Source organism: Symphalangus syndactylus, chromosome 18 (genome assembly GCF_028878055.3).
Source record: "Symphalangus syndactylus isolate Jambi chromosome 18, NHGRI_mSymSyn1-v2.1_pri, whole genome shotgun sequence".
Lineage (NCBI taxonomy): Eukaryota > Metazoa > Chordata > Mammalia > Primates > Hylobatidae > Symphalangus > Symphalangus syndactylus.
Genome location: NC_072440.2, coordinates 94,548,758 through 94,575,521, shown reverse-complemented (window position 1 = coordinate 94,575,521; position 26,764 = coordinate 94,548,758). Strand labels below are relative to the sequence as shown.

Here is a 26,764-nt window from a genome sequence, read left to right as displayed (position 1 = left end):
GTGCAAAGAACATGTGATAAGGAATGGAAAAAATTGATGTTGGAAACAGAGATTTGGGGTTAATTGCGTTCTTAAAATATTATGATGTTCTTTCTAATAAAATGTACATTTCACATAATTTTCCTCTTTCAGAACTAACCATGGTTAATCATTCTTTAAACTAGGTTTGTTTCCGACAAAAGAAATGAAATAATAAAAACTAAATTCTAACTGTAGTAATCGTGATATTAAAGATTATTTATGGGATTAGTTAAAAGCCCTCTTTATCTTGCTTAGGGGTTTCCAATAATCGAATCAGTGCTGGACTTTTTTTTTTTTTTAGGCATGGCTGCCCCCTGTTAATAATATATTTAATTAAAAGCTTTACAAAATGATCCTAATATACTTGAAATACTTAGAGGACTGCAGTTTATAAAATCAAGAGTCTACCTTATTGCTGTTTCTTTTTTTTTTTTTTTTTTACCATAACCCTCAGAAGGAATACAGTTAACATCACAGTCCTATATATAAATGTGTGTTTATGTGTGCCATCATAAGCATCACTGCACTAGGTGGCAATCTTCACTACTATTCATTTGTGTATGTGTAGTCAACCTACGAAAGGAATCATTAGAAACAGGATAGGAATGTTGAACCTTAGAACTGGAAGTTGCCAGAGAAAATATGTGCCCTGGCCAACTCCACAGGACTAGTTCTAGGCAATCTGAAGGAAACCAGAAAATGTGAATTTCTCTTCCCTCAAAAAGCTATACTGAAGTAGTATTTAATATTCAAGTACTTGTAAATTTGCAGAACAGTACTTTTTAATTTGACCCATGAATTCTATTTAAATCTGTCACTTAATATTTAGCCAAGAAGCAAACCATCTAAAAAGATTTCTGGTTTATTTCTCCAACTCCTAATAAATAGGGTCACATATTTTTTAACTTTTTTCTAATTTGAACAGTAATACAGGCATATGGTATTTTAAAAATGAAACAACACAAAGGGATATGTTTTGAAAAGTGGTTCTTGCCATCCCTGAACTGTAATCATCCCTAACATATTCATACCTGTTTTCGTTTTAAAAGTTGGATCAGTTTTTTTTATTAGTACATGTATTTCTCTCTTACTGATTTATTTGCTATATCATCTAATTTAGTTTGAATATTCCATAGTTTACTTAATTAGTCCTCTATGGAGACCTAGCTTTTCTCAGTGTCTTACTATTGTAAACAATGCTACAGTGAATATTGTTGTATAAATCTATACACACCACATATCTTAAATTCCTGGAAGAGATATCGCTAAACCAGAAGATAACCTGCATTTAAAATTTTGACTGCTAGGGTCAGGGTCACATTTAAATGAAATTAGAACAAAGGAATTGCATAATTTTCTTTGATAGCAATCTATTCCAGTATGCACCGTGAGTCACAAAGGAAAGCAAAACGGTCAATAACTTTCTTCTCAGACTTTTGGTTTAATGTGTTCTGATGGGTTAATAATTTGTCTCATTTCTCTTCATAATAATGACTTTGAGAATATATGTACCCCACTCTTTTTCCAGAATTAACCACAACTTTTCACAGTAACTGAATTAATGCCACCAGTGGGGCTTCAGGATGTGAAATAGACAATATTAGTTCTGGGCCACTGTTATTACCAAATACTTTCTTTACCTTTAAGTCTGTATGTTTTTATCTGTAAAGTGACATCCATAGATGTCACTGTACACTTCGTAGAAATGAGTACACAGAATAATTCTCATGGCAGGGCTGGGTGTGGTGGCTCACGCCTGTAATCCCAGCACTTTGGGAGGCTGAGGCAGGCAGATCACTTGAACCTGGGAGGCAGAGGTTGCACTGAGCCGAGATCTCGCCACCGCACTCCAGCCAGGGTGACAGAGCGAGACCCTGTCTCAAAAAAAAAAAAAAAGGAATAATACTTACGGCGGCACTGGCCACACTAAAATTCAGGTTCAGAAAAACAGGGTAAGTCACAGACAGCAACCCTTCCAGCATGTATTTTCTTTGCACCTATGTGCAATTTGAGAAAATTTACCTTTAGAACAAACTCTGTTAAAGGTACAGACAATACAGTACTTTTTATTCAGAAGGTTTCTGCATAAAGGTGATAGTCTTTTGACTTAATATATTCTTGTCTCCTACCTTGTGTTTTTGGAATGAATTAAGGTCATTATTTAGAGGATAATCTGGGTTGTATTTGTGTCATCAGATTGAATTTTCATTGCACGTGCTACTTAATGTCTTTACCAAATAATAACAAAGGGAAAGAAAACCAAATATAGATATATAATAAGGAAAAGCTGGCCTATAGAAAATACCAAACCAGATAACAGTAGCAAAGTTTAAGCCAATTTTGTTTTTAAAATGTAATGTACGTGGAAAAAGGTTTAACTTTAGTTTTCTTTGGGTGGTGGTTAAAAGTTATAAGTGATTAAAAGTTTTTTTCTTTTTCTACAATGAGCATTATGTGACCTTGCAATTTAAAAAGCCAATGCCCTTTTAAGAAAGTTATGTCCATCAGTATTCTTCCAACTTCATTTTCTCTCTTGTTTATTCTTCCCTCACTTTTCTAAGTTTTCCTTTATTAACTCCATTTTTTTTTAGTTTGTTTGTGTGCTTCCTTGCTTTTGTTTTTGTCTTTGTTTTTCCTGGGTATGATAGAGAATTAGTCCCATTCTCTAAGTATGTAAATCAAGGAGTGAATTTTCAAGTAGACAAAAATCATTTACAGCATCCTTGCATTCTGTACCCATCTCTGCATTTGTTAGCTCTTGTTTTTAGCTGGGAAAAAGCCAGTTACCGCCATTTTAACGTTTCAGGTGTTCTTGATTCATTTTGAAAAGCTGACTGATGAAAGAAATAAGGAATATCCTCTATGAATTATCCTGAACTGGCTTTTAATATATTGTTTGAATTCCTGTTATGAGCTTCTGTTTCTTTAACAATAATTTGTAAAGTGTGTTTCATATAACAGCAGATAATCACCAGAATGGGAGTGAATGACTTGTGGCAAATTTTGGAGCCTGTTAAGCAACACATCCCCTTGCGTAATCTTGGTGGGAAAACCATTGCAGTTGATCTGAGTCTCTGGGTGTGTGAGGCACAGTCAGTCAAAAAAATGATGGGCAGCGTCATGAAGCCCCATCTCAGGTATAGTAAAAGTTCTTAGACTATAAACGTATGATGTATAAACAGTCTTGGTGTCTTGATTTTGATTCACCTTTTTTTTTGTCGTTGTTATTTTACATTTTGAGGTTTCAAGATCTATTTAACATGTCTAGATTCACCATCTTTATATTAAGGACTCAGATTTGTACCTCTTACCCTTTGAGCTCCAGACTCACATATCTATCTCCTAGTTAACGTATCCACTAGGATGCTTCAGATACTAAAAGCCAGAGATTTGGGAGATATTTTCTCCCTATTTTACTTCTCTCCACATCTAATCCATCAGTAAGTTTTGCCAGTTCTACCTCCAAAATATACTTTATGTTCACAAACTTATCTCAGTGTCCAGAGGCACCACCTCAGTCTATGCCAACCTCATCTCTCATCTATACTCCTGAAGTGCCATCTTCACTAGTTTCTTGCTCTTGGCCTCCCCTACCCCAAACCCTTTTCCACATAGCAATTAGAATAATCATAAATCTTTGTCGCTTAAAAATATTCAGTGGTTTGGCCGGGCGCGGTGGCTCACGCCTGTAATCTCAGCACTTTGGGAGGCCGAGGCGGGTGGATCACGAGGTCAGGAGTTTGAGACCAGCGTGGCCAAGATGGAGAAACCCCATCTCTACTAAAAATAAAAAAAATTAGCTGGGTGTGGTGGCGGTTGCCCGTAATCCCAGCTACTTGGGATGCTGAGGCAGGAGAATCACTTGAACCTGGGAGGCAGAGGTTGCAGTGAGCCGAGATCACGCCACTGCACTCCAGCCTGGGCAACAGAGTGAGACTCCGTCTTGAAAAAAAAAAAAAAATCAGTGGTTTTGGCCGGGCACAGTGGCTCACACTTGTATTCCTAGCACTTTGCGAGGCTGAGATGGGCGGATTACTTGAGTTCAGGAGTTCAGGACCAGCCTGGGCAACATGGTGAAACCCCATCTCTACAAAAAATACAGAAAATTAGCCGGGCATGGTGGCACACACCTGTAATCCCAGCTACTTGGGGACTGAGGCAGGAAGATCACTTGAGCCAGGAGATTGAGGCTGCACTGAGACAAGATCACGTCACTGCACTCCAGCCTGGGTGACAGAGTGAGACTCTGTCAAAGAAAAAAAAAAAATTCAGTGGTTTTCCACTCTAATTAAAACCTTAAGTAAAATGTTATTACATTAACATTTTTGATACTAGTCTAATGTTCTTGCCTTTGTGTTATACTATTTTGACTTTTACTATCAGTGTATGATGATTAATATATTACTAATTTATATATTTCAGGAACTTATTTTTTCGTATCTCATATTTAACACAAATGGATGTAAAACTGGTATTTGTTATGGAAGGGGAACCACCAAAGCTGAAAGCTGATGTCATAAGCAAGAGGAATCAGACTCGGTATGGGTCTTCTGGAAAATCGTGGTCTCAGAAAACAGGGAGATCACATTTTACATCAGTCTTAAGAGAGGTGAGCATTCAGATTTGATTCAGTACTTCTGATTTGAATTAAAGGGTGCATTTTACTCTTAATAGTTTGTCATCTTTAATACTGATTAATTTTATTGTGACTAGCAGGGCAGTGTGCATAGAGAAAAGAGTTTATTTTTTAGAGTGAAATTGACCTGAGTTTCATTCCTGGCACTGGTATGTAGAAACTCTGAGACATTGAGCAAAATTTGTAACCTATCTCTACCTTGTATGTTACCTGGTGAAATGGCAAAGTAATACTCAGCAGGGATGTGATAAAAATAAGAGAAAGTATATCTAAAGCAACTAGTATATAGTAGGAACTTGATCATATTACCTTTTATAACACCTTCAGGACTTAAAGAATTCCCAGAATACATGAGATTTCATTAATTCTTACTTCACTCATTCAGAATTCATGATAGTTCATATACAGAATACATATTTGGCTTCCCTTAGGGCTTGTAATTTTAAAAACTGTTGTTACATTATAATGTATTATTTATATGTTACTTTAATATTGCTATATTTTATATTTGTATAAAACTTAAGAAAGAAATCACTTATAATATATAATTAAAACAATAGGAAGCTTTTTTTTGTCTGTTTTTTTTTTGTGTTTTTTTTGTTGTTGTTGTTTTGTTTTTTTTGTTTGTTTTTTTTGAGACGGAGTCTCGCTCTGTCACCCAGGCTGGAGTGCAGTGGCACAATTTAGGCTCACTGCAAGCTCCACCTCCTGGGTTCTCACTATTCTCCTGCCTCAGCCTCCCGAGTAGCTGGGACTACAGGCGCCCACCACCACACCCAGCTAATTTTTTTTTTTTTTTTTTTTTTTAGTAGAGACAGGGTTTCACCGTGTTAGCCAGAATGGTCTCTATCTCCTGACTTCGTGATCCGCCCACCTTGGCTTCCCAAAGTGCTGGGATTACAGGCGTGAGCCACCACGCCCGGCCTTTTTTGTCTGTTTTCAAATGTGTGTATTTTTAAAGAGTTGTAGTAGTACACATGATTTTTAACCTGGCCTTTTCACTTAATGCTTCATGTTGTCATATTTCCCTTTTGTCACAGTCTAATCAAAATCATAACTTGTAGTGGTTGTGCAACATCTATGAAGCTATGAATCATATCCCTGATTGTATATGTTATTTACTTTTTTAGTTTTTCTCTACTATACATGGAAGTGTGATTAACATTTGTTGTGTATATAATGTTTTCTTGTGATTTGAAATTTTAGATAAAATTACCCAATGTTGGATTGATGGGTCAAAGTTTTGGAATGATTTTATTGCTCTTACTGATTAATTTCTGCTAATGCAGATGTCAGAGAAGCATTGTCAGTGCACTCACAAGAACATTGGATGTTAGGAGGCTTATCTTTGTAATATTTAGTGTGCAACAACAAACATATTTAATATGCATTTGTCTTTTAATAGTAACGTTAAACATTTCACCTATTGTTAGTCCCCCTTTGGGTAATGGCTATCATGTCCTTTACCTACTTACCTCTTGAGGTTTTAATTTTTCTTTTGTGCAAATTCTTTATGTATTAAGGATATAAGCTTTTATCATGTTTGCTTTGAATTTGTTTTTCTTTTTAATTTTAGTTAAAAATTTATGCCATTTTTCTCTTCTGAAATTTTATTTTCTACTCTTAGGTTTAAAAATAGTTTTCAATTAGTGAATATTCCACCTTAATGACTATCAGCAGTTGAAGAAAGTATCTGTGCTGAGTTCTGATTACTTCTTGTATAATCAGTTCCTGGAAATATTCATGGTCCTCAATCTTAGAGTGTTAAAGAACCAGCATAAAACAAAAAAAGAGATGTCCATCTCTTCTTAAGAAAATTGCTCCATTCCTGTTTCTTTATTGCTGCATTAATTATGGTGTTCTTAGACATTTTGTGTCAGTTCAGTATTGCCTATTAGTCATTTTTATATTTCTGTACTCTTCAGTTGCTAGGCCCTGCTTCCTCCTAATCCACTGCTATCTTTTAGGTATTAGCATGAAAAGCACAAATTAGTCGTCCTCCAATACCACCTCCACCCCACATGGTAGAGACATAGAGTGGGAAAAATTGCGACAGACTTATAGGAAATTCTGTGCTGGTTCTTTGAAAAAATTTGAAGTGGCAAATAGTACAAGAAGTTGAAATAACTGTATTATGAAAAGCTATTTTTTACCTAGGGGTAAGGTTGAAGCAACACTGTCACAAAACTGTCTCTCTAAAATCACGGGTCCAGCGTCCCGAAAAGTGATATTTTTCAACATAGTACTTTGACTTTTTGAACCTTGTCCGCCTTGGGCAACATCTGACAGAGGTATTTATTATGTAATGTGGCATGGAAGTGATTGATCAAAGCAAGAGATGATATTTATTCTGTCAGTCTCTAGAAACTACAAGTAAGTAGCCTTTTCTCCCCACTATACTCAGTAGTCCCTGATAGAGAATGATACATGACAAAAAAGAATGGTGTATGACAAGAAAGAATGAACTAGGCTATAAGGCCAGACTACAAGCTACCCAGCTGGGTTAAAATCATAAACCAAAGGAAACTCAACAGCAAATTATTTGTGCATCAGCCAAATGATGTAATCATTCTGCACAAACATTTGATTTCCTAGGAGGACACTGACAGCTGACTCCTCCACAGTTTCCCACAATATGAGAGTTTCATTGTACAGGGAAGGCAAGATGAGAAAAAATGCAAACATTAAAATTCAAGCCAAAACTGTATGATAGCATCTTCTTTGGAAGTACGCATATTGGGTTGACCATCATGTGAGAAAAATTACTGAGGTCTTGTAGATGTAAATCTTAATGTGATTAATTATTATTTAAAGATATTTTCAGAATCTGACTATAATAGCAATGAAATGTGAATATGGATTACTTTGTAATTAACATTAAAATCTTAATTTTTTATTACAGAAAATTGAAATCAACACAAAAGTAACCCATCACCAATCTTAAACCATTATCTTGGCTCATCTTGTTTCATCTATTCCCCATCTACACATCATTTTGAAGCAAATCCTAGACATAATATTGTATCATTCCCAGTACTTCATCTTTTCTAAAAGATGATTCCTAAAAAATAAAAAGAAACATAACCACAATATAATTTTTATTAGCACACCTTAAAGATTGGCAGTTCATTCCTTAAAGCCCGCAAATATTCAGTCATTGTTCAAATTTCTAAGTGTTTCTTAAATATCGTAATTTTTAAAACACCAAAATAACTAATATTAATATTTGTAATACAGAAATAGGTTTAATAGTAAATAAATGAGCAGTGAAAACATTCTTTAACATCTTGCACCTGCTTTTTGTTTTCAGTGCCTCCATATGCTCGAATGCTTAGGAATCCCCTGGGTTCAGGCTGCTGGGGAAGCTGAAGCCATGTGTGCTTATCTCAATGCTGGTGGTCATGTCAATGGCTGCCTCACCAATGACGGAGATACTTTCCTTTATGGGGCCCAGACTGTTTACAGGAATTTCACTATGAATACAAAGGTGGTTATTTTCTTTCTCTTTTTCAGCATTTGTTTATGAACTATCTTTTTTAAAGGGCTGATTAAATGAAATAGTAGATATAAAATGCTTACTGTAATGCCTTGCACATAGCAATGGCTAAATAAAATGCTTACTATTATTAAAAATCATTGCCACATGGTTCATTCTCTTCAAAATGTGGATTTGTCTCGTAAGAACTTGACTTGTTTGTTTCACATGGTTTGATTCTAAATCAGTTTTAAAAATACATCACGAATTACATATGAAAATGTGTTGCTTTGATCCTGAATTTCCAATTTAGTGTTTCATCCTCAGAAATACCTCCAAATATGCAAAGAGAGAGATATAAAGATGTTCGCTGTAGCATTGTTAATAATTACAAAAATTTGGCAAGCAGCCCGAGTGCTCATTGATAGGGACATGGTTAAATCCTTCACACTTACTGGTTTCCAATTGGAGAGATACTGCTGGGAGACATTTTGGTTGTAACAGTTTAGGCTTGGGCAAAGGAGACTATAGATACGTGGTGGCTTGGTGCCAACCAAACTAAACCTTCTGCCAGACATTTCTGTTATCCCTCCCGAAATGCTAATATTAGCACCCCCATTGAGAAACACTGTTTCAGAGTCCATATGATGTAATACAGTGCGGTCATTGAAAAGGCTATTATTGACATAAAAGATATCCAGACATATTAATGATGGAAAATGTCACAAAATAGTATTTTTATGTAATCCTACTTTTACTTAAAAACATAATTAACAATAAATACTCATATATATGTATCAAAGAAGATGGTTTTTTTTGAAGAATATGTACCAAGCTATTAATGATAGTTTAGGCAGTGCAATTATGGAGAATGTTTACTTTCTATAACATACATATATGTATGTTACAGCGTTTTATTTTGTAAGATGGAAATCTATATTTTTTAGATACCAGAAAGCAGTAAAATAGAAAAAATTGGCTAGCATAGTTATTTTTAAGCCATTTTTGAAACTACAACTTTATTTCCGTATATTGAAATGTCAGATTCTATAAAGATTCTGATCAGGATAATTTTCTTATATAATTTTTTTGGAATAATTAAACTTTTTTTCTTTTTTGAGACTTAGTCTCACTGTGTTGCCCAGGCTGAAATGCAGTGGTGTGATCTCGGCTCACTGCAACTTCCTCCTCCCGGGTTCAAGTAATTCTTATGCCTCAGCCTCCCGAGTAACTGGGACTACAGGGACATGCCACCATGCCTGGCTAATTTTTTTGTATTTCTAGTAGAGATGGGGTTTCACCATGTTGGCCAGGCTGGTCTCAAACTCCTGACCTCAAGTGATCCACCCGCCTTGGCCTCTCAAAGTGCTGGGATTACAGGCATGAGCCACCATGCCTAGCCTGGAATTATTAAACATTTAAAGATAACATTGACAAATTATTTTTGTAGTGTTGTTTAACGTATAAATATGTACTTTTTGAGGATTAAACTAAATCTGTACTTTCTTTAGGACCCACATGTTGACTGTTACACAATGTCATCTATCAAGAGTAAACTAGGTTTGGATAGAGATGCTCTGGTTGGATTAGCAATACTTCTTGGCTGTGATTATCTCCCAAAGGTAAGCTGAGATTGTGATATTTACTTGCTATTCATAAAGTCTTTTTTGTACTTTATGTGCTGTATAAATATGAATATAATATGGCTATATGATTAAAAATAGAATTTAAAATATAATTTCTGGCATAATAAGCTATTCAGTGACTAAAATAATCAGCATTTCAGATGGCACTAAAAAGCTGACTTGTGACACTTAATATTATAAGCAAGAACAGAATAATGTAGTACCGCAGCTTGAATCTCAGTAAACCGTTAACTCTAGATTAAGAGATTCACGTTTATGTTTGACTATCCTTTTAAATAAATATAGGAGTTATTCTTTTCTTGTATTATGCCATTGTTAGTTTCTTTCACTCTTTTTTCTATTTTTTAGTTTTCAGTATTCTTTGTGCACATGCTCAATGCTACTACTGTTGCTAAGTCACGTGATCATTGGGATAAGCCATTCATATTTCCATGCCTCTCAGTGTTGTGCTGGGTTTTGTTCATGGAAATATTTATATCTTAATATGCACAATCTAGTGCTCTGTAACAAATAGGTATAACAGGTGAGTGATGAGTTAAGTATTATGAGAATAATCCCATTTTCTTAAATGTAGTGTTTAAAAATATGAAATGACTGGTATTGTAGGTCTTACTATGTAGTTCCCTTATTATGTTCCTACTGATTATTTCTGCATCCTTACAAATCCCTCATTTTACCTCTATTCCCAAGGGAAGTATAAAGAAGAATGACATGTAATTTTTTTTCCATCTAACCTCAGGAGAAAGGAAAATATAGCAGGATAATAAAATTATTAAGCCTAATTTATAACTTATATTATCAAAGAACTTTTCTTAAACTGTTAGGAAGAGAAAGCAGGAGGAAAGAAACTTTTAAATACCACAAACCATTATTTTGTTGTAATTCTCCTTCTAAAGTAGAAGACTATTTCCTAAATAAAATTATATCATAATTAATATCTATAAACAGCCCAATGTTTAATTTAAGAAAAAATTTGCTGACTTGAACTCACAGAAACCAACTTTAGCTACAGTGGTATTTAAATTATGTATTAGCCATAGCTATATTGACCTTTTGTGTTTTTTAAAACCAAAACTGCTATGTACTTACATTGTTCTGCTTAAAGATTTTTAAGACTATGTACTAACTTGATCCGCCTTCAAAAACTTAAAGCTAATGCTAATACAAGAAGAATGATATTCAAGATATCTGATAACGTGTATGCCAAAGACAGGCAATAGAGATGGAAGAGACTTCTGGGTATCCCTGCTGTGCCATAGACTCTCCTTTTAGTAGCTGGATTCTGGGTATAGGTGGATTGGGAAGTGTTCAGGTTAGATAGAACATTCCTGTGCAGGCAGATACTCAGAATGCTTGGGCAGTAACTATTTACTAACCAGTTAACGTGAGTGTGTCAATCCTAGTGCGTACTGGTTAAATAACAGCTCTGCTTCTAAGGACGTATTCATACACTTATAGGGGCTGGAAGACTCAGTTTAAATCAGAAATTGTGACAGGAATATACATTAAGGCATATCATTTTTGTATATTGGAAATTCATACTTTAAATTTTCTTAAGTTTTTAATTTCAAGAGTTAACTTAAAACGTTCCTTTGTTCTCTGTTTATGTCTGGGTTTTGGAATATTAAATGTTCATGTAATTAAATGAACTTGCTTTTTCCTGATTACAAACATAAAGTTAGGTTAAATTAAAATATTATCCAAATAATTAACATAGTAAATGAAAGCCCTCTAAAATTATGACCCTCCCTTCCCTAAAATAAACACCATCAGTGGTTTGGTACGTAACTCTCTGAATTTTTTGTTTACATAGATAACAGTGTAATTGTCATTTACTTTACAAATCCTGATCATACACACTATTGTGCAGTTTTTGTTTTATGTATAGCAATGTATCTTGCACATCTTTTCCTATCTTTATTTAAGAGTTACCTCATTCTTTCAGCTGCAGACTCTTCCGTTCAATTAATGTACTTTCAACCATTCCTAGTGATTAACATTGGAATTATTTTTTTGTCCACTTTCTGAAAGGGAGTCCCTGGAGTTGGAAAAGAGCAAGCATTAAAACTTATACAGATTTTGAAAGGGCAAAGTTTACTTCAGAGGTAACTAATAATTACTTTCTCTTGTGACATTGAACTTTTATTCTCGCTGAACTTAGTAACGAATAGTACAAAAAACAATTGTTTTCCAAAAAAGGGTTTTGTATTTTTAAACTGACCTATATTTTGATTTAAGATAATTTATTTTTATTTATTTTGAAATTTTCCAAAGGAAGGATGAGAATACATGTTCTGAGCCGTACTGCATTTTTTTTTCTTTTTTTGGAGACAAGGTCTCACTGCGTCGCCCAGGCTGCAGTGCAGTGGCACAATCACTGCTCACTGCAATCTCAACCTGCCGGAGTCAAGTGATCCTTGCACTTCAGCCTCCTGAGTAACTGGGACACAGATATGCACCACTGTGCCCAGCCACCATACTGCATTTAAAATATATATATTATTTATATTCAACATGTTAATATATTAATTTTTTTTTTTTTTTTTTTTTTGTAGAGATAGGGTCTCCCTATGTTGCCCAGGCTGGTCTTGAACTCCTGGGCTCAAGTGATCCCCCTGTCTTGGTTTCCCAAAGTGTTAGGATTACAGGCATGAGCCACGGTGCCCAGCCACCATACTGCATTTTTAAAAATCTATTATTAGCTCACTAAACACATTTAGTACAATGTCAAGTGCATTTATGTATGACCATGGGCATTTTGCCACTAGTTATTTTAAACCCTTTTACCAAAAGGTAAAGATAAACATGACATTAAAATAATTTTGTATTTAATACTTTGATATTGTATTTTCTTTCTATAAATGAAATGTCTGTGGCATGTTGTAAATATTTAACAATAAGCAATATTAATTGAAATCTTACTCGACTGGCCTTTGCTTTATAGGTACATATTTAATAATAACATTCATTTAGTCTCTATAGTTTGAGGATTCAGAACAAGCTGCAGATTACATAGAAGTTAACAAACTTTGCTATTTACTATCTCAAAAACGAATTATATTTACTGATGAAAGCAATGCTTTATAAAAATTAATATTAATGATGATAGGTATATAATCAGTAAGAAAGGAACTAGGACACTGGGAAACTGAAAACAGTCTTGGCCTCCAGCAGGTTCGAGATGGCAAGTGCCTGAAAAAAATGTTAAGAGGTAAAAATGAAAAAGTAATGACCATGAAAAATACATCGAATCACCGTATTCTTTCCTACGATGCGTCTCTTTTAGCTGTAAAACTGTTGATAAATCTAAGACTTCAATAAATCCATTATTGACATCAGTTATTACTGTGCCAAAGCAAGAAAGAAAAGGTATAATTTGGCATGGGGATGAGTTAAGGAATCATTTGGGAATTGTAAAAAATAAACAAGGAAAAGCAAGTGAATATAACACCTGGCTAACTCCAAACCATTCTTATTGAAACAGTTTCAGCAAATAAGCACTGATGACACTTGAAAATAATAAAATTACATTTATTTTATAATTATCTATTATTCTGTTTTATATACTGACTTTTCCTCTCAGTTATTTTTAATTTTTGCAGTGCTATTCTTTATCTGGAAGCAATTAATGCTAATTTTTAACAGGCTTGTACTGGTCTTTGTAGTAAATGAGTTAGAAATTCCAGAAGCTAAATAGTAACTCTTAAGTACCAGATACTGCACAATGACCTGAAGAGATAATTTAGCTTTTTGTAAAAACTTCAACTTGTGTACGTAGAGGAACATAATTCAGAACACATATGTCTTATGATTACTACCTAACCATACCCTTTGTGGCTTTATGTTAACCTGGAACTTTAGCCAAAAACAAAATTAACTTTTAATTAGTAGAAATCTTTATAGTACTATACATTTTTCTTAAAATCTTTTATGAAGCAGGTAATGTTTTGCTCTTTGCACAAGAGATTAAGAAATGATCATTTTAGATGATTTAGCTTTTTGATACAGTTTTTACCTGGAAGATTAATGTTTTATTTAATTTTATATATTACTCTTTTCTTTCTGATATAGAGAAATGTTCATGATTCTGTTTTGTACTCTGGCACAACAGAGAAGAGATCAAAAGGAGATATTTACAAATCAGTCTACTCACATATTGCTGCCTAACTTAAGATTCTTTAAAACAAAAGGCTGATTGGATATATATATACTTTTTTTTTATATAGAGATACAGATATATAGATACACACACACATATACTCTCTCTCTGTCTTGCAGTTCTGCTGTCCTTGGGCCTTGGGGCCACATTTAAAGCTTGTGACTGAGGGTTTTCCCACACTAGGCCAGCAACTTTATCAGCCACCAAAGGGAAAATAATTAGGTAGGTGAAAGGGAATAGATCAGCCTGATATTTGAGAACATACCGTTTTTGTGACCTCATTTTTTTTCCTTTTTTAAAAACCACTTTCTATTAAAGGTTTAATCGGTGGAATGAAACATCTTGTAACTCTAGTCCACAACCGCTGGTCACTAAAAAACTGGCTCATTGTTCCATATGTTCCCATCCAGGTAAGGAGATATAGGGAATGGTTATTAGTATCTCATACCCATGTTTTAATTCTTGTTCACATAGTACTTTTTACATGCCAATATTAATAATACTTTGAAGGGTTTTACATTGTCTTCTCCACTAGATTGTGAATTCCTTGGAGTCAAGAGTTTTGTTATATACACATAGTAGTCACTCAGTAAATGTTTATTGAAACGAATAATGTGATGTATATGATAAATATAGGATAAGTACAGTTTCAAACTATGATACCAAATTACTTAGATATTAAAATTATGTTTTCAATATAGAAATCCATTTTAAGAAAAAAATATATACTAATAAGTCATAGGGAAAATGGAACTGAAACCATTTGTTAATATATTGGTGATTTATATTTGTCTACTTAAATGATTCTTCATTGTCCTGTAATGCATTTTGTGTGTGAAGACAGTGACTTAAAACTAATTTCTAATACGTGTTCACTATTATTGAAAATAGCTTGTATCTTCTTCATTAGTCTTGGTTTAAAAAAAAAAAAGACACTACGGAACACGTACTGGATCAGAAAGGCCTTTCATTCCCAAAAGAGATTAGGATATCATATTAACTCCTCTTTTGAAAGAAATTCTGCTATATCTAGTTGTCTTTATATATTTTTATTAACATTATTAAATTATAGATAAAATCATGGAAGAAAATAAATGTTTTTATAAATAAGATGCTATTGTATAGTTTTTTGATAACTTATAAATGACAATTTTAGGTCATATCAAGTATATGTGCTCTTACATATTCTCAAGACAACGTTGAAAGTAATCACACTTTGCTTTTAAAGGGAATTAAATTTCCACACCTGTGCCACAGTCATCATTTGTTCATGTTCCAAGGATAGTTTAAAAATAACTGTAACTGAGAGTAGACACTAGCAGAGGTAATTAACTGCTATGTTCTTTTAATACACTCATTAAAGAAACTATTCTATTAGAGCTATTCTATTAAGTAAATAATCTTTTTTGCCAGTGATTACATTCTACTTTTTATGCATGTAGCTTCCACTTAAACCAGAAAGTTTTCTGTTGTTGATTATTGTAAATATATAATTTCAAGTGTCTAATTAACACTTTCAGATAGAAGAATAATTTTTTTCTAAAGTGTCGTGTGATAGTAATAGCTCAAGATCTACTTGAGCCCAAGAATTACTATGGTGTCTGTTACTCTATTCATCCTAAATGTATTGAAACCTTTCTATATGCTAGGTAGTGTGCTAGGCAATATTAATTTTGGAAAATTTAGATACAGGCAAAAAGAATGTATGTAGAAAGTAATTATAAAAGGCAAAAAATATTGTACTTTTTTTGGGTCTCCATAAAGGTTCACCTAAGGATCATGAACGTAATGGATGCAGATTATGTAAAAGTGATAAATATTGTGAGCCACACGACTATGAATACTGCTGCCCTTGTGAGTGGCACCGTACAGAACATGATAGGCAACTCAGTGAAGTAGAGAACAATATTAAGAAGTAAGTTTTTTTAAAAACTCATGATTTTTCCTGGCATGACCTATACACATACCTTTGGTTGAATTATTTCCATATAATCTTTTCCCACATGTCTAGATTAGTCACATGTTTAACAAATTTTTTTTTCATTTCTGTTCAAAAATTTAGCCAACCTGGGAGATAGTAATGTAATAGTTATTCAAAGAGAAGCTTGACTGTTTGGGATACTGTAAATTCACATTTCTTATTAAATGGGAGGAGATTGGCTGAGATGATTTCAGAGTCTAAAATTGTCTGATTATAGTAATAACATGTATATAATTTTTTTTTTTCAGGAAAGCTTGCAGTTGTGAGGGATTCCCATTCCATGAGGTAATATCCAGTAATTCAACTGTATTCGTTTTAGAAACTTTCCTAGAAGTTTAAGTCTCAGTTCCTATTTCCTTTTTTCTTGCTAGGTTATTCAAGAATTCCTTTTAAACAAGGATAAATTGGTGAAGGTTATCACGTACCGAAGACCTGATTTGTTATTGTTTCAGGTATCTGAAAATAAATTCTTATTTTACCATATGAAGTTATATGCTGGAAAGATAGGAACAGATATTCACTCTGATTGGTCTGAGAGGAGGTTTAAAACTAAAACAGGCAGCTCTTATATTTTTTCAGCATTTATTTCTAATCTCTCATTTGCCATACAGTGGCCATACTTTGCACACTATAAGACAAAGTACAGTTATGCTGTTTTAGAAGATGCCTTAATTAGCATATGTGGATATATTGGATCCAGGGATATTTTGGGGGAAGAGGGTTTAATAACAAGAGAATGTTAAGATCAAGTATATAATTATGGAAGGTAGTATCATTTACAAAAACATTGAGATCTGAAATTAATGACCTAAATTTAAATTTGGACCGTATTCCACCTACTGTGTGACCCTAGATGTGTATTATTCTCAAAATAGAAATAATATTACTTATCTCATGAAGTCACCATGAGGATTAAATGAGATTATTTATATTAACTCCTAATATAGTGGCTAGGGACATGGAGTGGCTCAGTCAATTGCAACAGCTGGGTACTTACAAGTATTAATAATGATAGCCACATTAATAATGACAGCCAACATTTATTAGACATTTGAATTTGCTGTTTAACACATTACATGTAATCTCAATCTTTATAGTCTGTGAACTGGGTTATAATATTTTCACATTACAGATGGTAAAACTGAGGCTAAGAGAGGTTAAGTAAGTTACCCAACATCTAAGAAATATCATCCTGGTGTTCAAACCGAGAGGCTTCACTCTTAATCATTATGCAATAATGATTCTTCCTTAGGAGGCTCATTCTTTCTAGAATATTCTCATTGATACTACTTTAACTTACATTAATTCTAAAGGTAGAAACATTAATATCACCTAGGAGTGCTATTTGTCTCCAAGAGATAACAAAATCTTGTTTTATTTTTATTATATTTATAGAGATTTACTCTTGAAAAAATGGAGTGGCCCAGTCACTATGCGTGTGAGAAATTGTTGGTACTTTTGACCCGTTATGACATGATAGAAAGAAAGCTTGGTAGCAGAAACTCTAATCAACTACAGCCAATTCGGTAATGTAAAGAACTGTATGATGAATATGGTGTTTTTACTTGAGTATCTTGTAATTAAAATATTCCTAATATCTTTAAGCTCGTTTTTGTAAAGGTGGAGGAAAGGCCTCCTGGAATATTAAAAGCTTATTCAGGGCTTATAATCAGAACAACATAGTAAGTCATACTTTATCATACTTTTCTACTTCAAACACATAGTAATAATAGATTATAAAAAGAAGCATAAAAGGATATACCCAGGCTTTATAAGACAACTATTTCAGTGGACCAGGAAAGGAACAAATGTGTAAAAGGGCATGTGGGAACTAAAACTGGTTTTGCAGAGCCTTAAATCTAGAAGCAGCAGTATCATCCAGGAGGTAAATCGCTTCAGAGAAAAAAAAAAAAAAAAAAACAGGGACCAAAAGTGCAAGATGTTGATGGAGTCAGGCTTATTTCTTGAAACCCAGTAGCTAGGGTAGAATTTCTCTTTTCCTATCAGGAGATTAGAGGCTGGGGTGGACAACAAAAAAGTAACCAAATGCTGCCCACTGGAAATTACTCAAAAAGACTAGAGAGACTAGAGAGACAGAAGTGAAGACAGATAAAATATAAAAGAATTGAAGAAGAAAGCTTAACATATAAAGAAATATAATATTTTAAAAATCAACAATGCGTCATGAATTCACTTCAGATTAAATTAAGTTTTAAAACAGTCTGACAGGTTTTATGCAAGGGGTGGGTGTGGTTGGCCTTTCAGAATGCTAGAATCCTCAAAAACATGAAGACATATGTCTCTAAGCAACAGAAGGCAGAATTATAAGAATGCGTGTAAATGGATGGATATAAAAAGTGAACTATAGGCCGGGCGCGGTGGCTCAAGCCTGTAATCCCAGCACTTTGGGAGGCCGAGGCGGGCGGATCATGAGGTCAGGAGATCGAGACCATCCTGGCTAACACGGTGAAACCCCGTCTCTACTAAAAATACAAAAAATTAGCCGGGCGTGTTGGCGGGCGCCTGTAGTCCCAGTTACTTGGGAGGCTGAGGCAGGAGAATGACGTGAACCCGGGAGGCGGAGCTTGCAGTGAGCCGATATCGCGCCACTGCACTCCAGCCTGGGGGACAGAGAAAGACTCCGTCTCAAAAAAAAAAAAAAAAAGTGAACTATTAGCTTAAAAATAGTTGTTGAAATAAAAAGCAATAAAGGGGACTGTAGGCTGAACTTGGTCAAAAAAAAATTAGTGATTTGGAAAACAAGTCACACAGAAATCATCTCAAAGACTCATATAAAAAATGCTTAAGAGTAGTTTTGGATTAATTCCTAGAAGCTAATAAAAGAAAAGGTTGAAAAGTAATTTTTGAAGAAATTATGTCTGAGAGTTTTCCAAAATTTAAGACAGATAGTTATACTCCAAATTATAGTCGCAATACATGAAATACCCAAGGCATATTGTAGACATCAACAATAAAAGGAATATCTTAAAAAGTACCAAACCAATCAGGCAACAATCGTCAATGGATGTTAAAACCATTAGATGAAAGATTGCTGGAGAGAAAGGATAGTCACAGTCTCAAGTACCGCTCTACAGATTAATTACAAAGGAAAAATGGTATCTTCAAAAGTGGAGAAATCCAGTGGACATCAGTTTAACTCAATGATTAATTACCAATAAAAGGACAATAGACTGATTTCATATGCTTTCTAATACGTTAAACTGAGAAAGATACCACATTATCATATTATATTTTTGCCAAAAAAGCTTGAGCTAGGTGGGGCGTGGTGGCTCGCACCTGTAATCCCAGCATTTTGGGAGACTGAGGCCGGTGGATCAGGTGGATCGACTGAGCTCAGGAGTTCAAGACCCATCTCTTCCAAAAATACAAAAAATTAGCCAGGCGTGGTGGAGAGCACCTGTGATCCCAGCTACTTGGAAGGCTGAGTTGGGAGGATTGCTTGAGCCTCGGAGGTGGAGGTTGCAGTGAGCTGAGATCACACTACTGCACTCCAGACTTGGTGACACAGTGAGACCCTGTCTCAAAAAAAAAAAAGAAAGTTTAATCTGTATCTAATCATGAGGAAACAATCTAATGAATCCAAGTGAAAAACATTCTGTGGAGCTATTATCCTGGACTCTTCAAAAATAAAACAAGAAAAATCTAGGTAGTTTTCTGGATTAAAATAAAGAGACAACACAATTCAAGAAAAATGATCGTGATTGAATTCTTAATTGTTTTTAAGTCATAAAGGACCTTTTTTTAGGACAATTGGGGAAATTTGAATACAGTCTGTATCTTGTATCAGTATTAAACTTCCAGAGTATGAAAGTTTTTTGTGGCAATGTAGGAAAATACTCTACATAGACAGGCTGCAGTATTTAGGGGTGATGTGCCATGAGACATGTTTGCAACTAACTTGCAAATGGAGAAAGCAAATGCGGTAAAATGTTAACAACTGATGAATCTCAGTAAAAGTATGTGAGTATTCATTGTACTATTTTTCAACTTTTATAAAAGTTTGAAATTTTTCAGAATAAACAGTTTGCTGGGAAGTATCAAAGAAAAAAGATCAACTATCTGATAGCACACATCTTTCATAACAGTAATAGATGCCAGAAGATGCTGGAGTGATGTTTCAAAATACCGAGTAAAAATAATTTACAACCTTGAAATCATTAAAACATTATTCATAGGAAAAGCGTTTTTAAACATATGAAGACTAAGAGAGTTTACCACTCATAAACCTTCCTTAAAAGTGCAGTTAAAGGGCTGGGCGTGGTGGCTTATGCCTGGATCAGCAGTTTGGGAGGCCAAAGCAGGCGGATCACTTGAGGCCAGGGGTTCTAGACCATTCTGGCCAACATAGTGAAAACCCCTCTCTACTACAAATACAAAACATTAGCTGGGCGTGGTGGCACACACCTGTAATCCCATCTACCTGGGATGCTGAGGCACAAGAACCTCTTGAACCCAGGAGGCAGAGGTTACAGTGAGCTGAGATGGCGCCACTGCACTCCAGCCTGGGCAAACAGAGCAAGACTCAAAAAAAAACGATAATTTCTTTTTTAAAGTGTTGTTAAAGGATATACTTTAGCAAGAAGAAAAATGAACACAGAGGGAAGATGTGAATTACAAGAAACAGTGGTCAGCCCAGGAATTGATTACAACATATTTGGATAATTTAATAAACTGACTAGAAAAAATTATGTATATAAATATTTGTATAATGTTTAATGATTAATACATGATGATAAGCCAAAACTCCCAAAGTATGCATTCAAACACTTAAGAGTACCTGCTAGAAATATAACCTCTGTCTTCCAAACCAGCACAAAATAAGAAAGTAAAACTATCAAACCAAAATAATACAGGAAGAAGGAAGGTGGAAATAACAAAGAAAAAGCTGGTGACACCAAACAAAATAAGATGCATGAATGAATCCAGCAGCTGTATCAGTAATCACCAAAAATGTAAGCAGATTAAACTCACCCATTAAAAAATAGATTATATTGGATAAGTAAATAAAATTCAGCAATATTCAGCTTACAAGGTACATGTAGAATAATACTATGCAGAGTTTGAAAATAAAGAGATTTAAGAAGACTTAGTAGGCAAATACTGTACTTACCAAAGTAATATAACAAATTATAAAACAAAAATCATTATTATGGAGATGAGGAACACTGCGTAATAAGGTAAGAAACAACTTAATTAGAAGATCTAACAATAATAAACTCTATGTACCTAACAGTATTATCTTTTGAATAAACTAGTCAAAGGAATAGGCAGTAATTCCTTAAAATGTTTTTACCTGGAAAAAAAAATCTATGGAAATTATTCAGGTTACAAATGGAAAATTTCCAAATATCTTATGTGATTAGACTTCATTAAATGAATTTGTTTTTCAGAATTGTTAAGACCCGAATCAGAAATGGAGTTCATTGTTTTGAAATAGAATGGGAAAAGCCTGGTATGTATTCACATTAAGCAAAATACTCCATTTATAATATTTGACCATGTATTCCTAGTAAATATTGTATATGTGTATGTGTGTATATATACACACACACACACACACACACACACACAGCATGTGTGTGAAAAATAAAGATGAAAGCCATCACATGCACCACAGGTTGATTTCATAGTTTGCCTGTGTTATTTTAGATAGGTTTTGACTAATAGTAAATATGATAAACTTTGATTTTATTTTAATGTCTTAATTTGACATTTATTTTGTAATGTTTAAGGAAGTAATACTGAAATAATTTTTATTTCTATATCTCAAATGCATTTACAAATGCTGTGGTCATTCATTGTCATGTATAGTTGCATCTGAAAAAACTGAGATTGCTGAAATACCCCTGGGGTACACTTCCTTTCTTTTTAACCCTGCTTAGTTTTCAGGGGGAATTTTTTATTGTCAAATTATTCTTATTTTTGCTACAGACAGAAATACAGTGAACTCTGAATTAGCTCCCAAACTGGAGATAGTGAACACAGATAATTTAAAATGGAAAATGACACCAAGTTGATTTCTGTTTGGCTTTGAAATTAAAGCGTATGATCGTATTTGAGAGAACAGATTTGTCCAGTGAAAGTTTAAGCTGTAGATAACTTTGAAGAAAGAAATTATAGAGAATTAGATAAATCATTCCAAGCAGTAAGAGGAAGATAGAATGTTGAAGAATTTTGGAAAATATTTAGAAACAGTTACACCAACTAGTATATTTTCAGGAAAGAAAATGATATTAATTCAGTTTGGCAATGCATCTCTCCTGTCAAGAACTGAGGATCAGATACCCATTTTCACTGATCCTTGTGGGAGCTATTACAGGAGAAAATGTACCCCAAGCTAGTTTAACTAAGAAACACTTTTAAGTTCACTCATTCTCTTTGTTTCTGCTTTAACCTTATCAGTATTTTCTTTATAATTTGGCTTATTTTATAGTTTTGCCCACATATAAAATAAACACAAGATCTAGTACACTGTTTATATATACACTGTACTGTAAATTTACATGTGAACATTCTTATTTTCATTTATTAATTGCTTGTAAGTCCCGTTAGATTGGGCTTGAGACATTGATACCCTCTGAAACAGCAATCTGGAAAGTAATAATCCTTTTTTTTTTTGAGACGGAGTCTTGCTATGTTGCCCAGGCTGGAGAGTGCAGTGGCACCATCTTGGCTCACAGCAACCTCTGCCTCCTGGTTCAAGTGATTCTCCTGCCTCAGCCTCCCAAGTAGCTGGGGTTACAGGCACCTGCCATCACGCCTGGCTAATTTTTATATTTTTAGTAGAGATGGAGTTTTGCCATTTTGGCCAGGCTGGTCTCGAACTCCTGACCTCAGGTGTTCCACCCGCTTCAGCCTCCCAAAGTGCTAGGATTACAGGCATGATGAGCCACTGCGTCCAGCCTGGAAAGTAGTAATACTTTTGATGGGCCTTTCAATCGTGTTCTTTTCAGAAGCCATCACTAAAGAAAGCTGATGTTGAGTTTTAGGAAACTATTTCATTTCTTACCTGGAATTTTAACACTTACTTAACTGAATTAAACCAACCATCCTTACCTAAACAAAGTTTTCTGTCCTTTCAGCTACTGCTACCATCTCTGAAATAAGAGGATTTAAAGTTCTAATTTGGAAAGAATCTCCATCCGGCTATTGCCAGGCAAAAAGAAAATAAATTATGTACTGCTATCAACAGATTGTTAGAATATAGGTGTTATAAAGCAAGATTTGCAATGAATAGTTCATTTGTGAATGACTTATTTTACCTGGTAAAGCTAGTTACCTGCAAAGATTGATTTTTTTTTTTTTTTTTTTTTTGAGATGGAGTTTTGCTGTTGTTGTCCAGGCTGGAGTGCAGTGGTGCGATCTCGGCTCACTGCACCCTCCACCTCCCAGGTTCAAGTGATTCTTTTGCCTCAGCCTCCTGAGTAGCTGGGATTACAGGCACGTGCCAGCACGCCCAGCTAATTTTTGCATTTTTAGTAGAGACGGGGTTTGACCATGTTGATCAGGTTGGTCTGGTGTTGGTCAGGCTCATCTCAAACTCCTGACCTCATGATCTGCCCACCTTGGCCTCCCAAAGTGCTGGGATTACAGGTGTGAGCCACCAAGCCTGGCCGATTGAATTTTTTTAAATGCCTGATTAAAGACGCTTTGCTATATTTTTAATCTTTTAGAACATTATGCTATGGAAGATAAACAACATGGAGAATTTGCTCTATTAACAATTGAGGAAGAATCATTGTTTGAAGCAGCGTATCCTGAGATCGTTGCTGTTTACCAAAAACAAAAGTTAGAAATTAAAGGGAAGAAACAGAAACGTAAGTTTTGGGTTTAATAGCTATTTATGCCACATGCAAATGTTATAGAAGAGCCACCTTTTCTGTTTGAATCTACTCTGTCTAAATTTTACTGAAAAATCTATAAAATCAAGAGTCAAGAATTGTATTCTTCCTTCTTTGTCTTCACATACTATCTTTTCAAGCTGAAAAGCCAGGAATAAATCATTCTGCTCTGTCTACTAACTTAGCCAGGTGTTAATAATAATAGTTATACTAACCAAAGCAGCTACTGTTTATAGCATATTCGGATTCTAAATATGTTGTCTTTATTTCCCAGAACTCAGTGAGGAAAACAACTCAATTATAACATTGTTTTCAGAGGGAAATATTTTATAATCTAGGAATGCACTGAGATCAAAAAAAGGCAAAAACTATTCATGTAGATTTCTCTCTGAACTGTTTTTTTTTATTTTTTACCCAGGTTAAAGCAAAGAAAATAAATGTTGATTATATGTATTTTTTTTCTTTTCAGGTATTAAGCCTAAAGAAAACAATTTGCGAGAACCAGATGAAGTAATGAGCTTTCAGTCACACATGACTTTAAAACCCACATGTGAAATCTTTCATAAGCAGAATTCTAAGTTAAATTTGGGGATTTCCCCTGATCCTACATTACCACAGGAATCTATTTCTGCCTCAGTGAATAGCTTGCTTTTACCTAAAAATACTCCATGTTTGAATGCACAAGAACAGTTCATGTCTTCTCTAAGACCTTTGGCTATACAGCAAATTAAAGCTGTCAGTAAGTCTCTAATTTCAGAATCTAGTCAACCCAATACCTCATCTCATAATATATCCGTGATTACTGATCTACACTTGAGCACTATTGACTGGGAAGGTACTTCTTTTAGTAATTCTCCAGCTATTCAGAAGAATACTTTTTCTCACGATTTAAAATCAGAAATTGAATCAGAGCTATCAGCCATCCCTGGTGGCTTTGAAAATATCCCAGAACAACTGCCATGTGAATCAGAAAGGTACACTGCAAACATAAAGAAAGTGTTGGATGAGGATTCTGATGGGATTAGTCCTGAAGAGCATCTGCTTTCTGGCATTACTGATTTATGTCTTCAGGATTTGCCTTTAAAGGAACGAATATTTATAAAATCATATCTTCAGGATAATCTACAACCAGATGTCAACCTGAAAACTTTGTCCATACTTAGTGTAAAAGAATCTTGTATTGCTAACAGTGGTTCTGATTGTACATCACATCTTTCAGAGGATCTTCCAGGAATTCTCTTGCAAAATGAATCCAGAGACTCTAAAGTTCTAAAAGGAGACCAGCTGCTTCAAGAAAACCATAAAGTCAATACTTCTGTCCCTTATTCTGTCAGTAACACAGTGGTAAAGACCTGCAATGTTAGACCACCAAATACTGCTTTAGATCATAGTAGAAAAGTTGATATGCAAACCACTCAGAAAATTTTAATGAAGAAGAGTGTTTGCCTTGACAGACACTCCTCTGATGAACGAAGTGCCCCAGTGTTTGGGAAAGCTAAGTACACAACTCAAAGAATGAAGCACAGTTCTCAAAAGCATAATTCATCCCAGTTCAAAGAAAGTGGCCATAACAAGTTGAGTAGCCCTAAGATACATATTAAAGAAACTGAACAGTGTGTCAGATCTTATGAAACAGCTGAAAATGAAGAAAGCTGTTTCCCAGATTCAGCAAAAAGTTCTCTGAGTTCTCTACAATGTCATAAGAAAGAAAACAACTCTGGTACTTTTTTGGATAGTCCTCTTCCTTTACGCCAGAGATTAAAACTAAGATTCCAAAGCACTTGAAAGGAAATTTAAAACACTTAAGTATAACTTATTATTTTAGTGCTATCAGCAATAGCAGAGACAGAGGGAAGGTATCTAGTTCATGTGTGGTAAAAATTTTAATGTTCTCTCTGTCATGAAACACCATTTCAATCAAAATTGTAATTTTTAAAATATCACCTAAAACTCTGGTTTTAAAAGATCCTCTGTATTGAAAACTTCTGATAATGTATGTCATTATTATGTCCGTATTATTCCTTATAGTTTTAAAATATTAGTATAGTACTTGACAAAGTAAATGCTTCATCTAATTGTTCATTTTTACTTTTTCTTCCACAAGCCTCTAAAGTATTTATATTCCAGCTTGTTCCCAAGAGGACAATTCCTTATACTTCTCTTCATTCATTTAAGGCCTTGCAAGGTCTTCCATTATAACTCTCTTTCCTAAGAGTTATTTTCTCCCTCAGTGTGAAGATACCTTTAGTGTGCTCTTCCACCTTGGAAGGCCGTGCAAGGTCTTCCATTATAACTCTTTTTCCTAAGAATTATATTCTCCCTCAGTTTGAAGATACCTTTAGTGTGCTCTTCCACTTTTGGTGTCTTAGTCTCTTTTAAGGGACAAAAATAGAAAAGGAGAGAAGATGTCAGTATATTTAGTAAAAATCATGCTTGTAATGGCTGAATAAACTGAGCAAAGTAACTCCTTATGTATCCCCAAAAGTTCACAGATATATCAAGTGGGAAAAGATTTGGAAAATCAAATGTATAACCAAAAGGATTAGAAACTTGCCCAGGATCACATAGCTAACTAATAATCCTGTGGGAATCAGTTTTCTTGCCTGCTAATTTTTTTATTTTTCTATTTTTTCCTTCTATAGCCCTTTTCCCCCTTTTGTTTTGAATCTATGCAATATTGACTTTAATACTACCAAATATTAAGTCGTGCATTAATTTAGGTCGCACTCAAAAATTCTAGAGAGGCATCCAGATTGAAAAGGAAAATTGTCTCTGCAGATGACAAGATTGTATGTATCAAAAATTCTAAGAAATCCACTAGAAAACTATTAAAACTGATAAAGTGAGTTAATCCAGGTTGTAGAATACAAGACCAATGTGCAGTGATCATTGTGTTTTGGTTTTGTTTTTTTTTTTTTTTTTTTTTTTTTTTTGAGACAGTCTCACTCTGTTGTCGAGACTGGGGTGTAGTGACGCCATCTTGG

At 34.4% G+C, this 26,764-nt stretch overlaps 1 protein-coding gene and 1 long non-coding RNA gene across 5 annotated transcripts in view; one reads left to right on the top strand and one right to left on the bottom strand.

Annotated features, from left to right (window-relative positions):
• GEN1 (GEN1 Holliday junction 5' flap endonuclease) overlaps positions 1-25,860 on the top strand; it is a 28,880-nt gene extending 3,020 nt beyond the window's left edge. For 2 of the 4 annotated variants that reach the window (XM_055254168.2, XM_055254169.2), the window contains exons 2-14: positions 2,983-3,158; positions 4,444-4,630; positions 7,968-8,144; positions 9,644-9,754; positions 11,810-11,883; positions 14,256-14,347; positions 15,702-15,852; positions 16,167-16,203; positions 16,290-16,370; positions 17,314-17,444; positions 21,330-21,391; positions 23,613-23,756; positions 24,250-25,860. In XM_055254168.2, coding sequence (XP_055110143.2) covers positions 2,998-3,158; positions 4,444-4,630; positions 7,968-8,144; positions 9,644-9,754; positions 11,810-11,883; positions 14,256-14,347; positions 15,702-15,852; positions 16,167-16,203; positions 16,290-16,370; positions 17,314-17,444; positions 21,330-21,391; positions 23,613-23,756; positions 24,250-25,565 — 2,724 coding nt within the window. In that variant the 5' untranslated portion in view covers positions 2,983-2,997 and the 3' untranslated portion in view covers positions 25,566-25,860. The remainder of the gene's footprint in view (positions 1-2,982; positions 3,159-4,443; positions 4,631-7,967; positions 8,145-9,643; positions 9,755-11,809; positions 11,884-14,255; positions 14,348-15,701; positions 15,853-16,166; positions 16,204-16,289; positions 16,371-17,313; positions 17,445-21,329; positions 21,392-23,612; positions 23,757-24,249) is intronic. The other 2 variants (XM_063622821.1, XM_055254172.2) reach the window with 2 other exon arrangements.
• Positions 7,883-26,764, bottom strand: part of LOC129468521 (uncharacterized) — a 35,972-nt gene continuing 17,090 nt past the window's right edge. The window contains exons 2-3 of the long non-coding RNA XR_008652690.1: positions 11,711-11,816; positions 7,883-8,130 (exon numbers count right to left, since the gene is read on the bottom strand). This is a non-coding gene — a long non-coding RNA (uncharacterized lncRNA). The remainder of the gene's footprint in view (positions 8,131-11,710; positions 11,817-26,764) is intronic.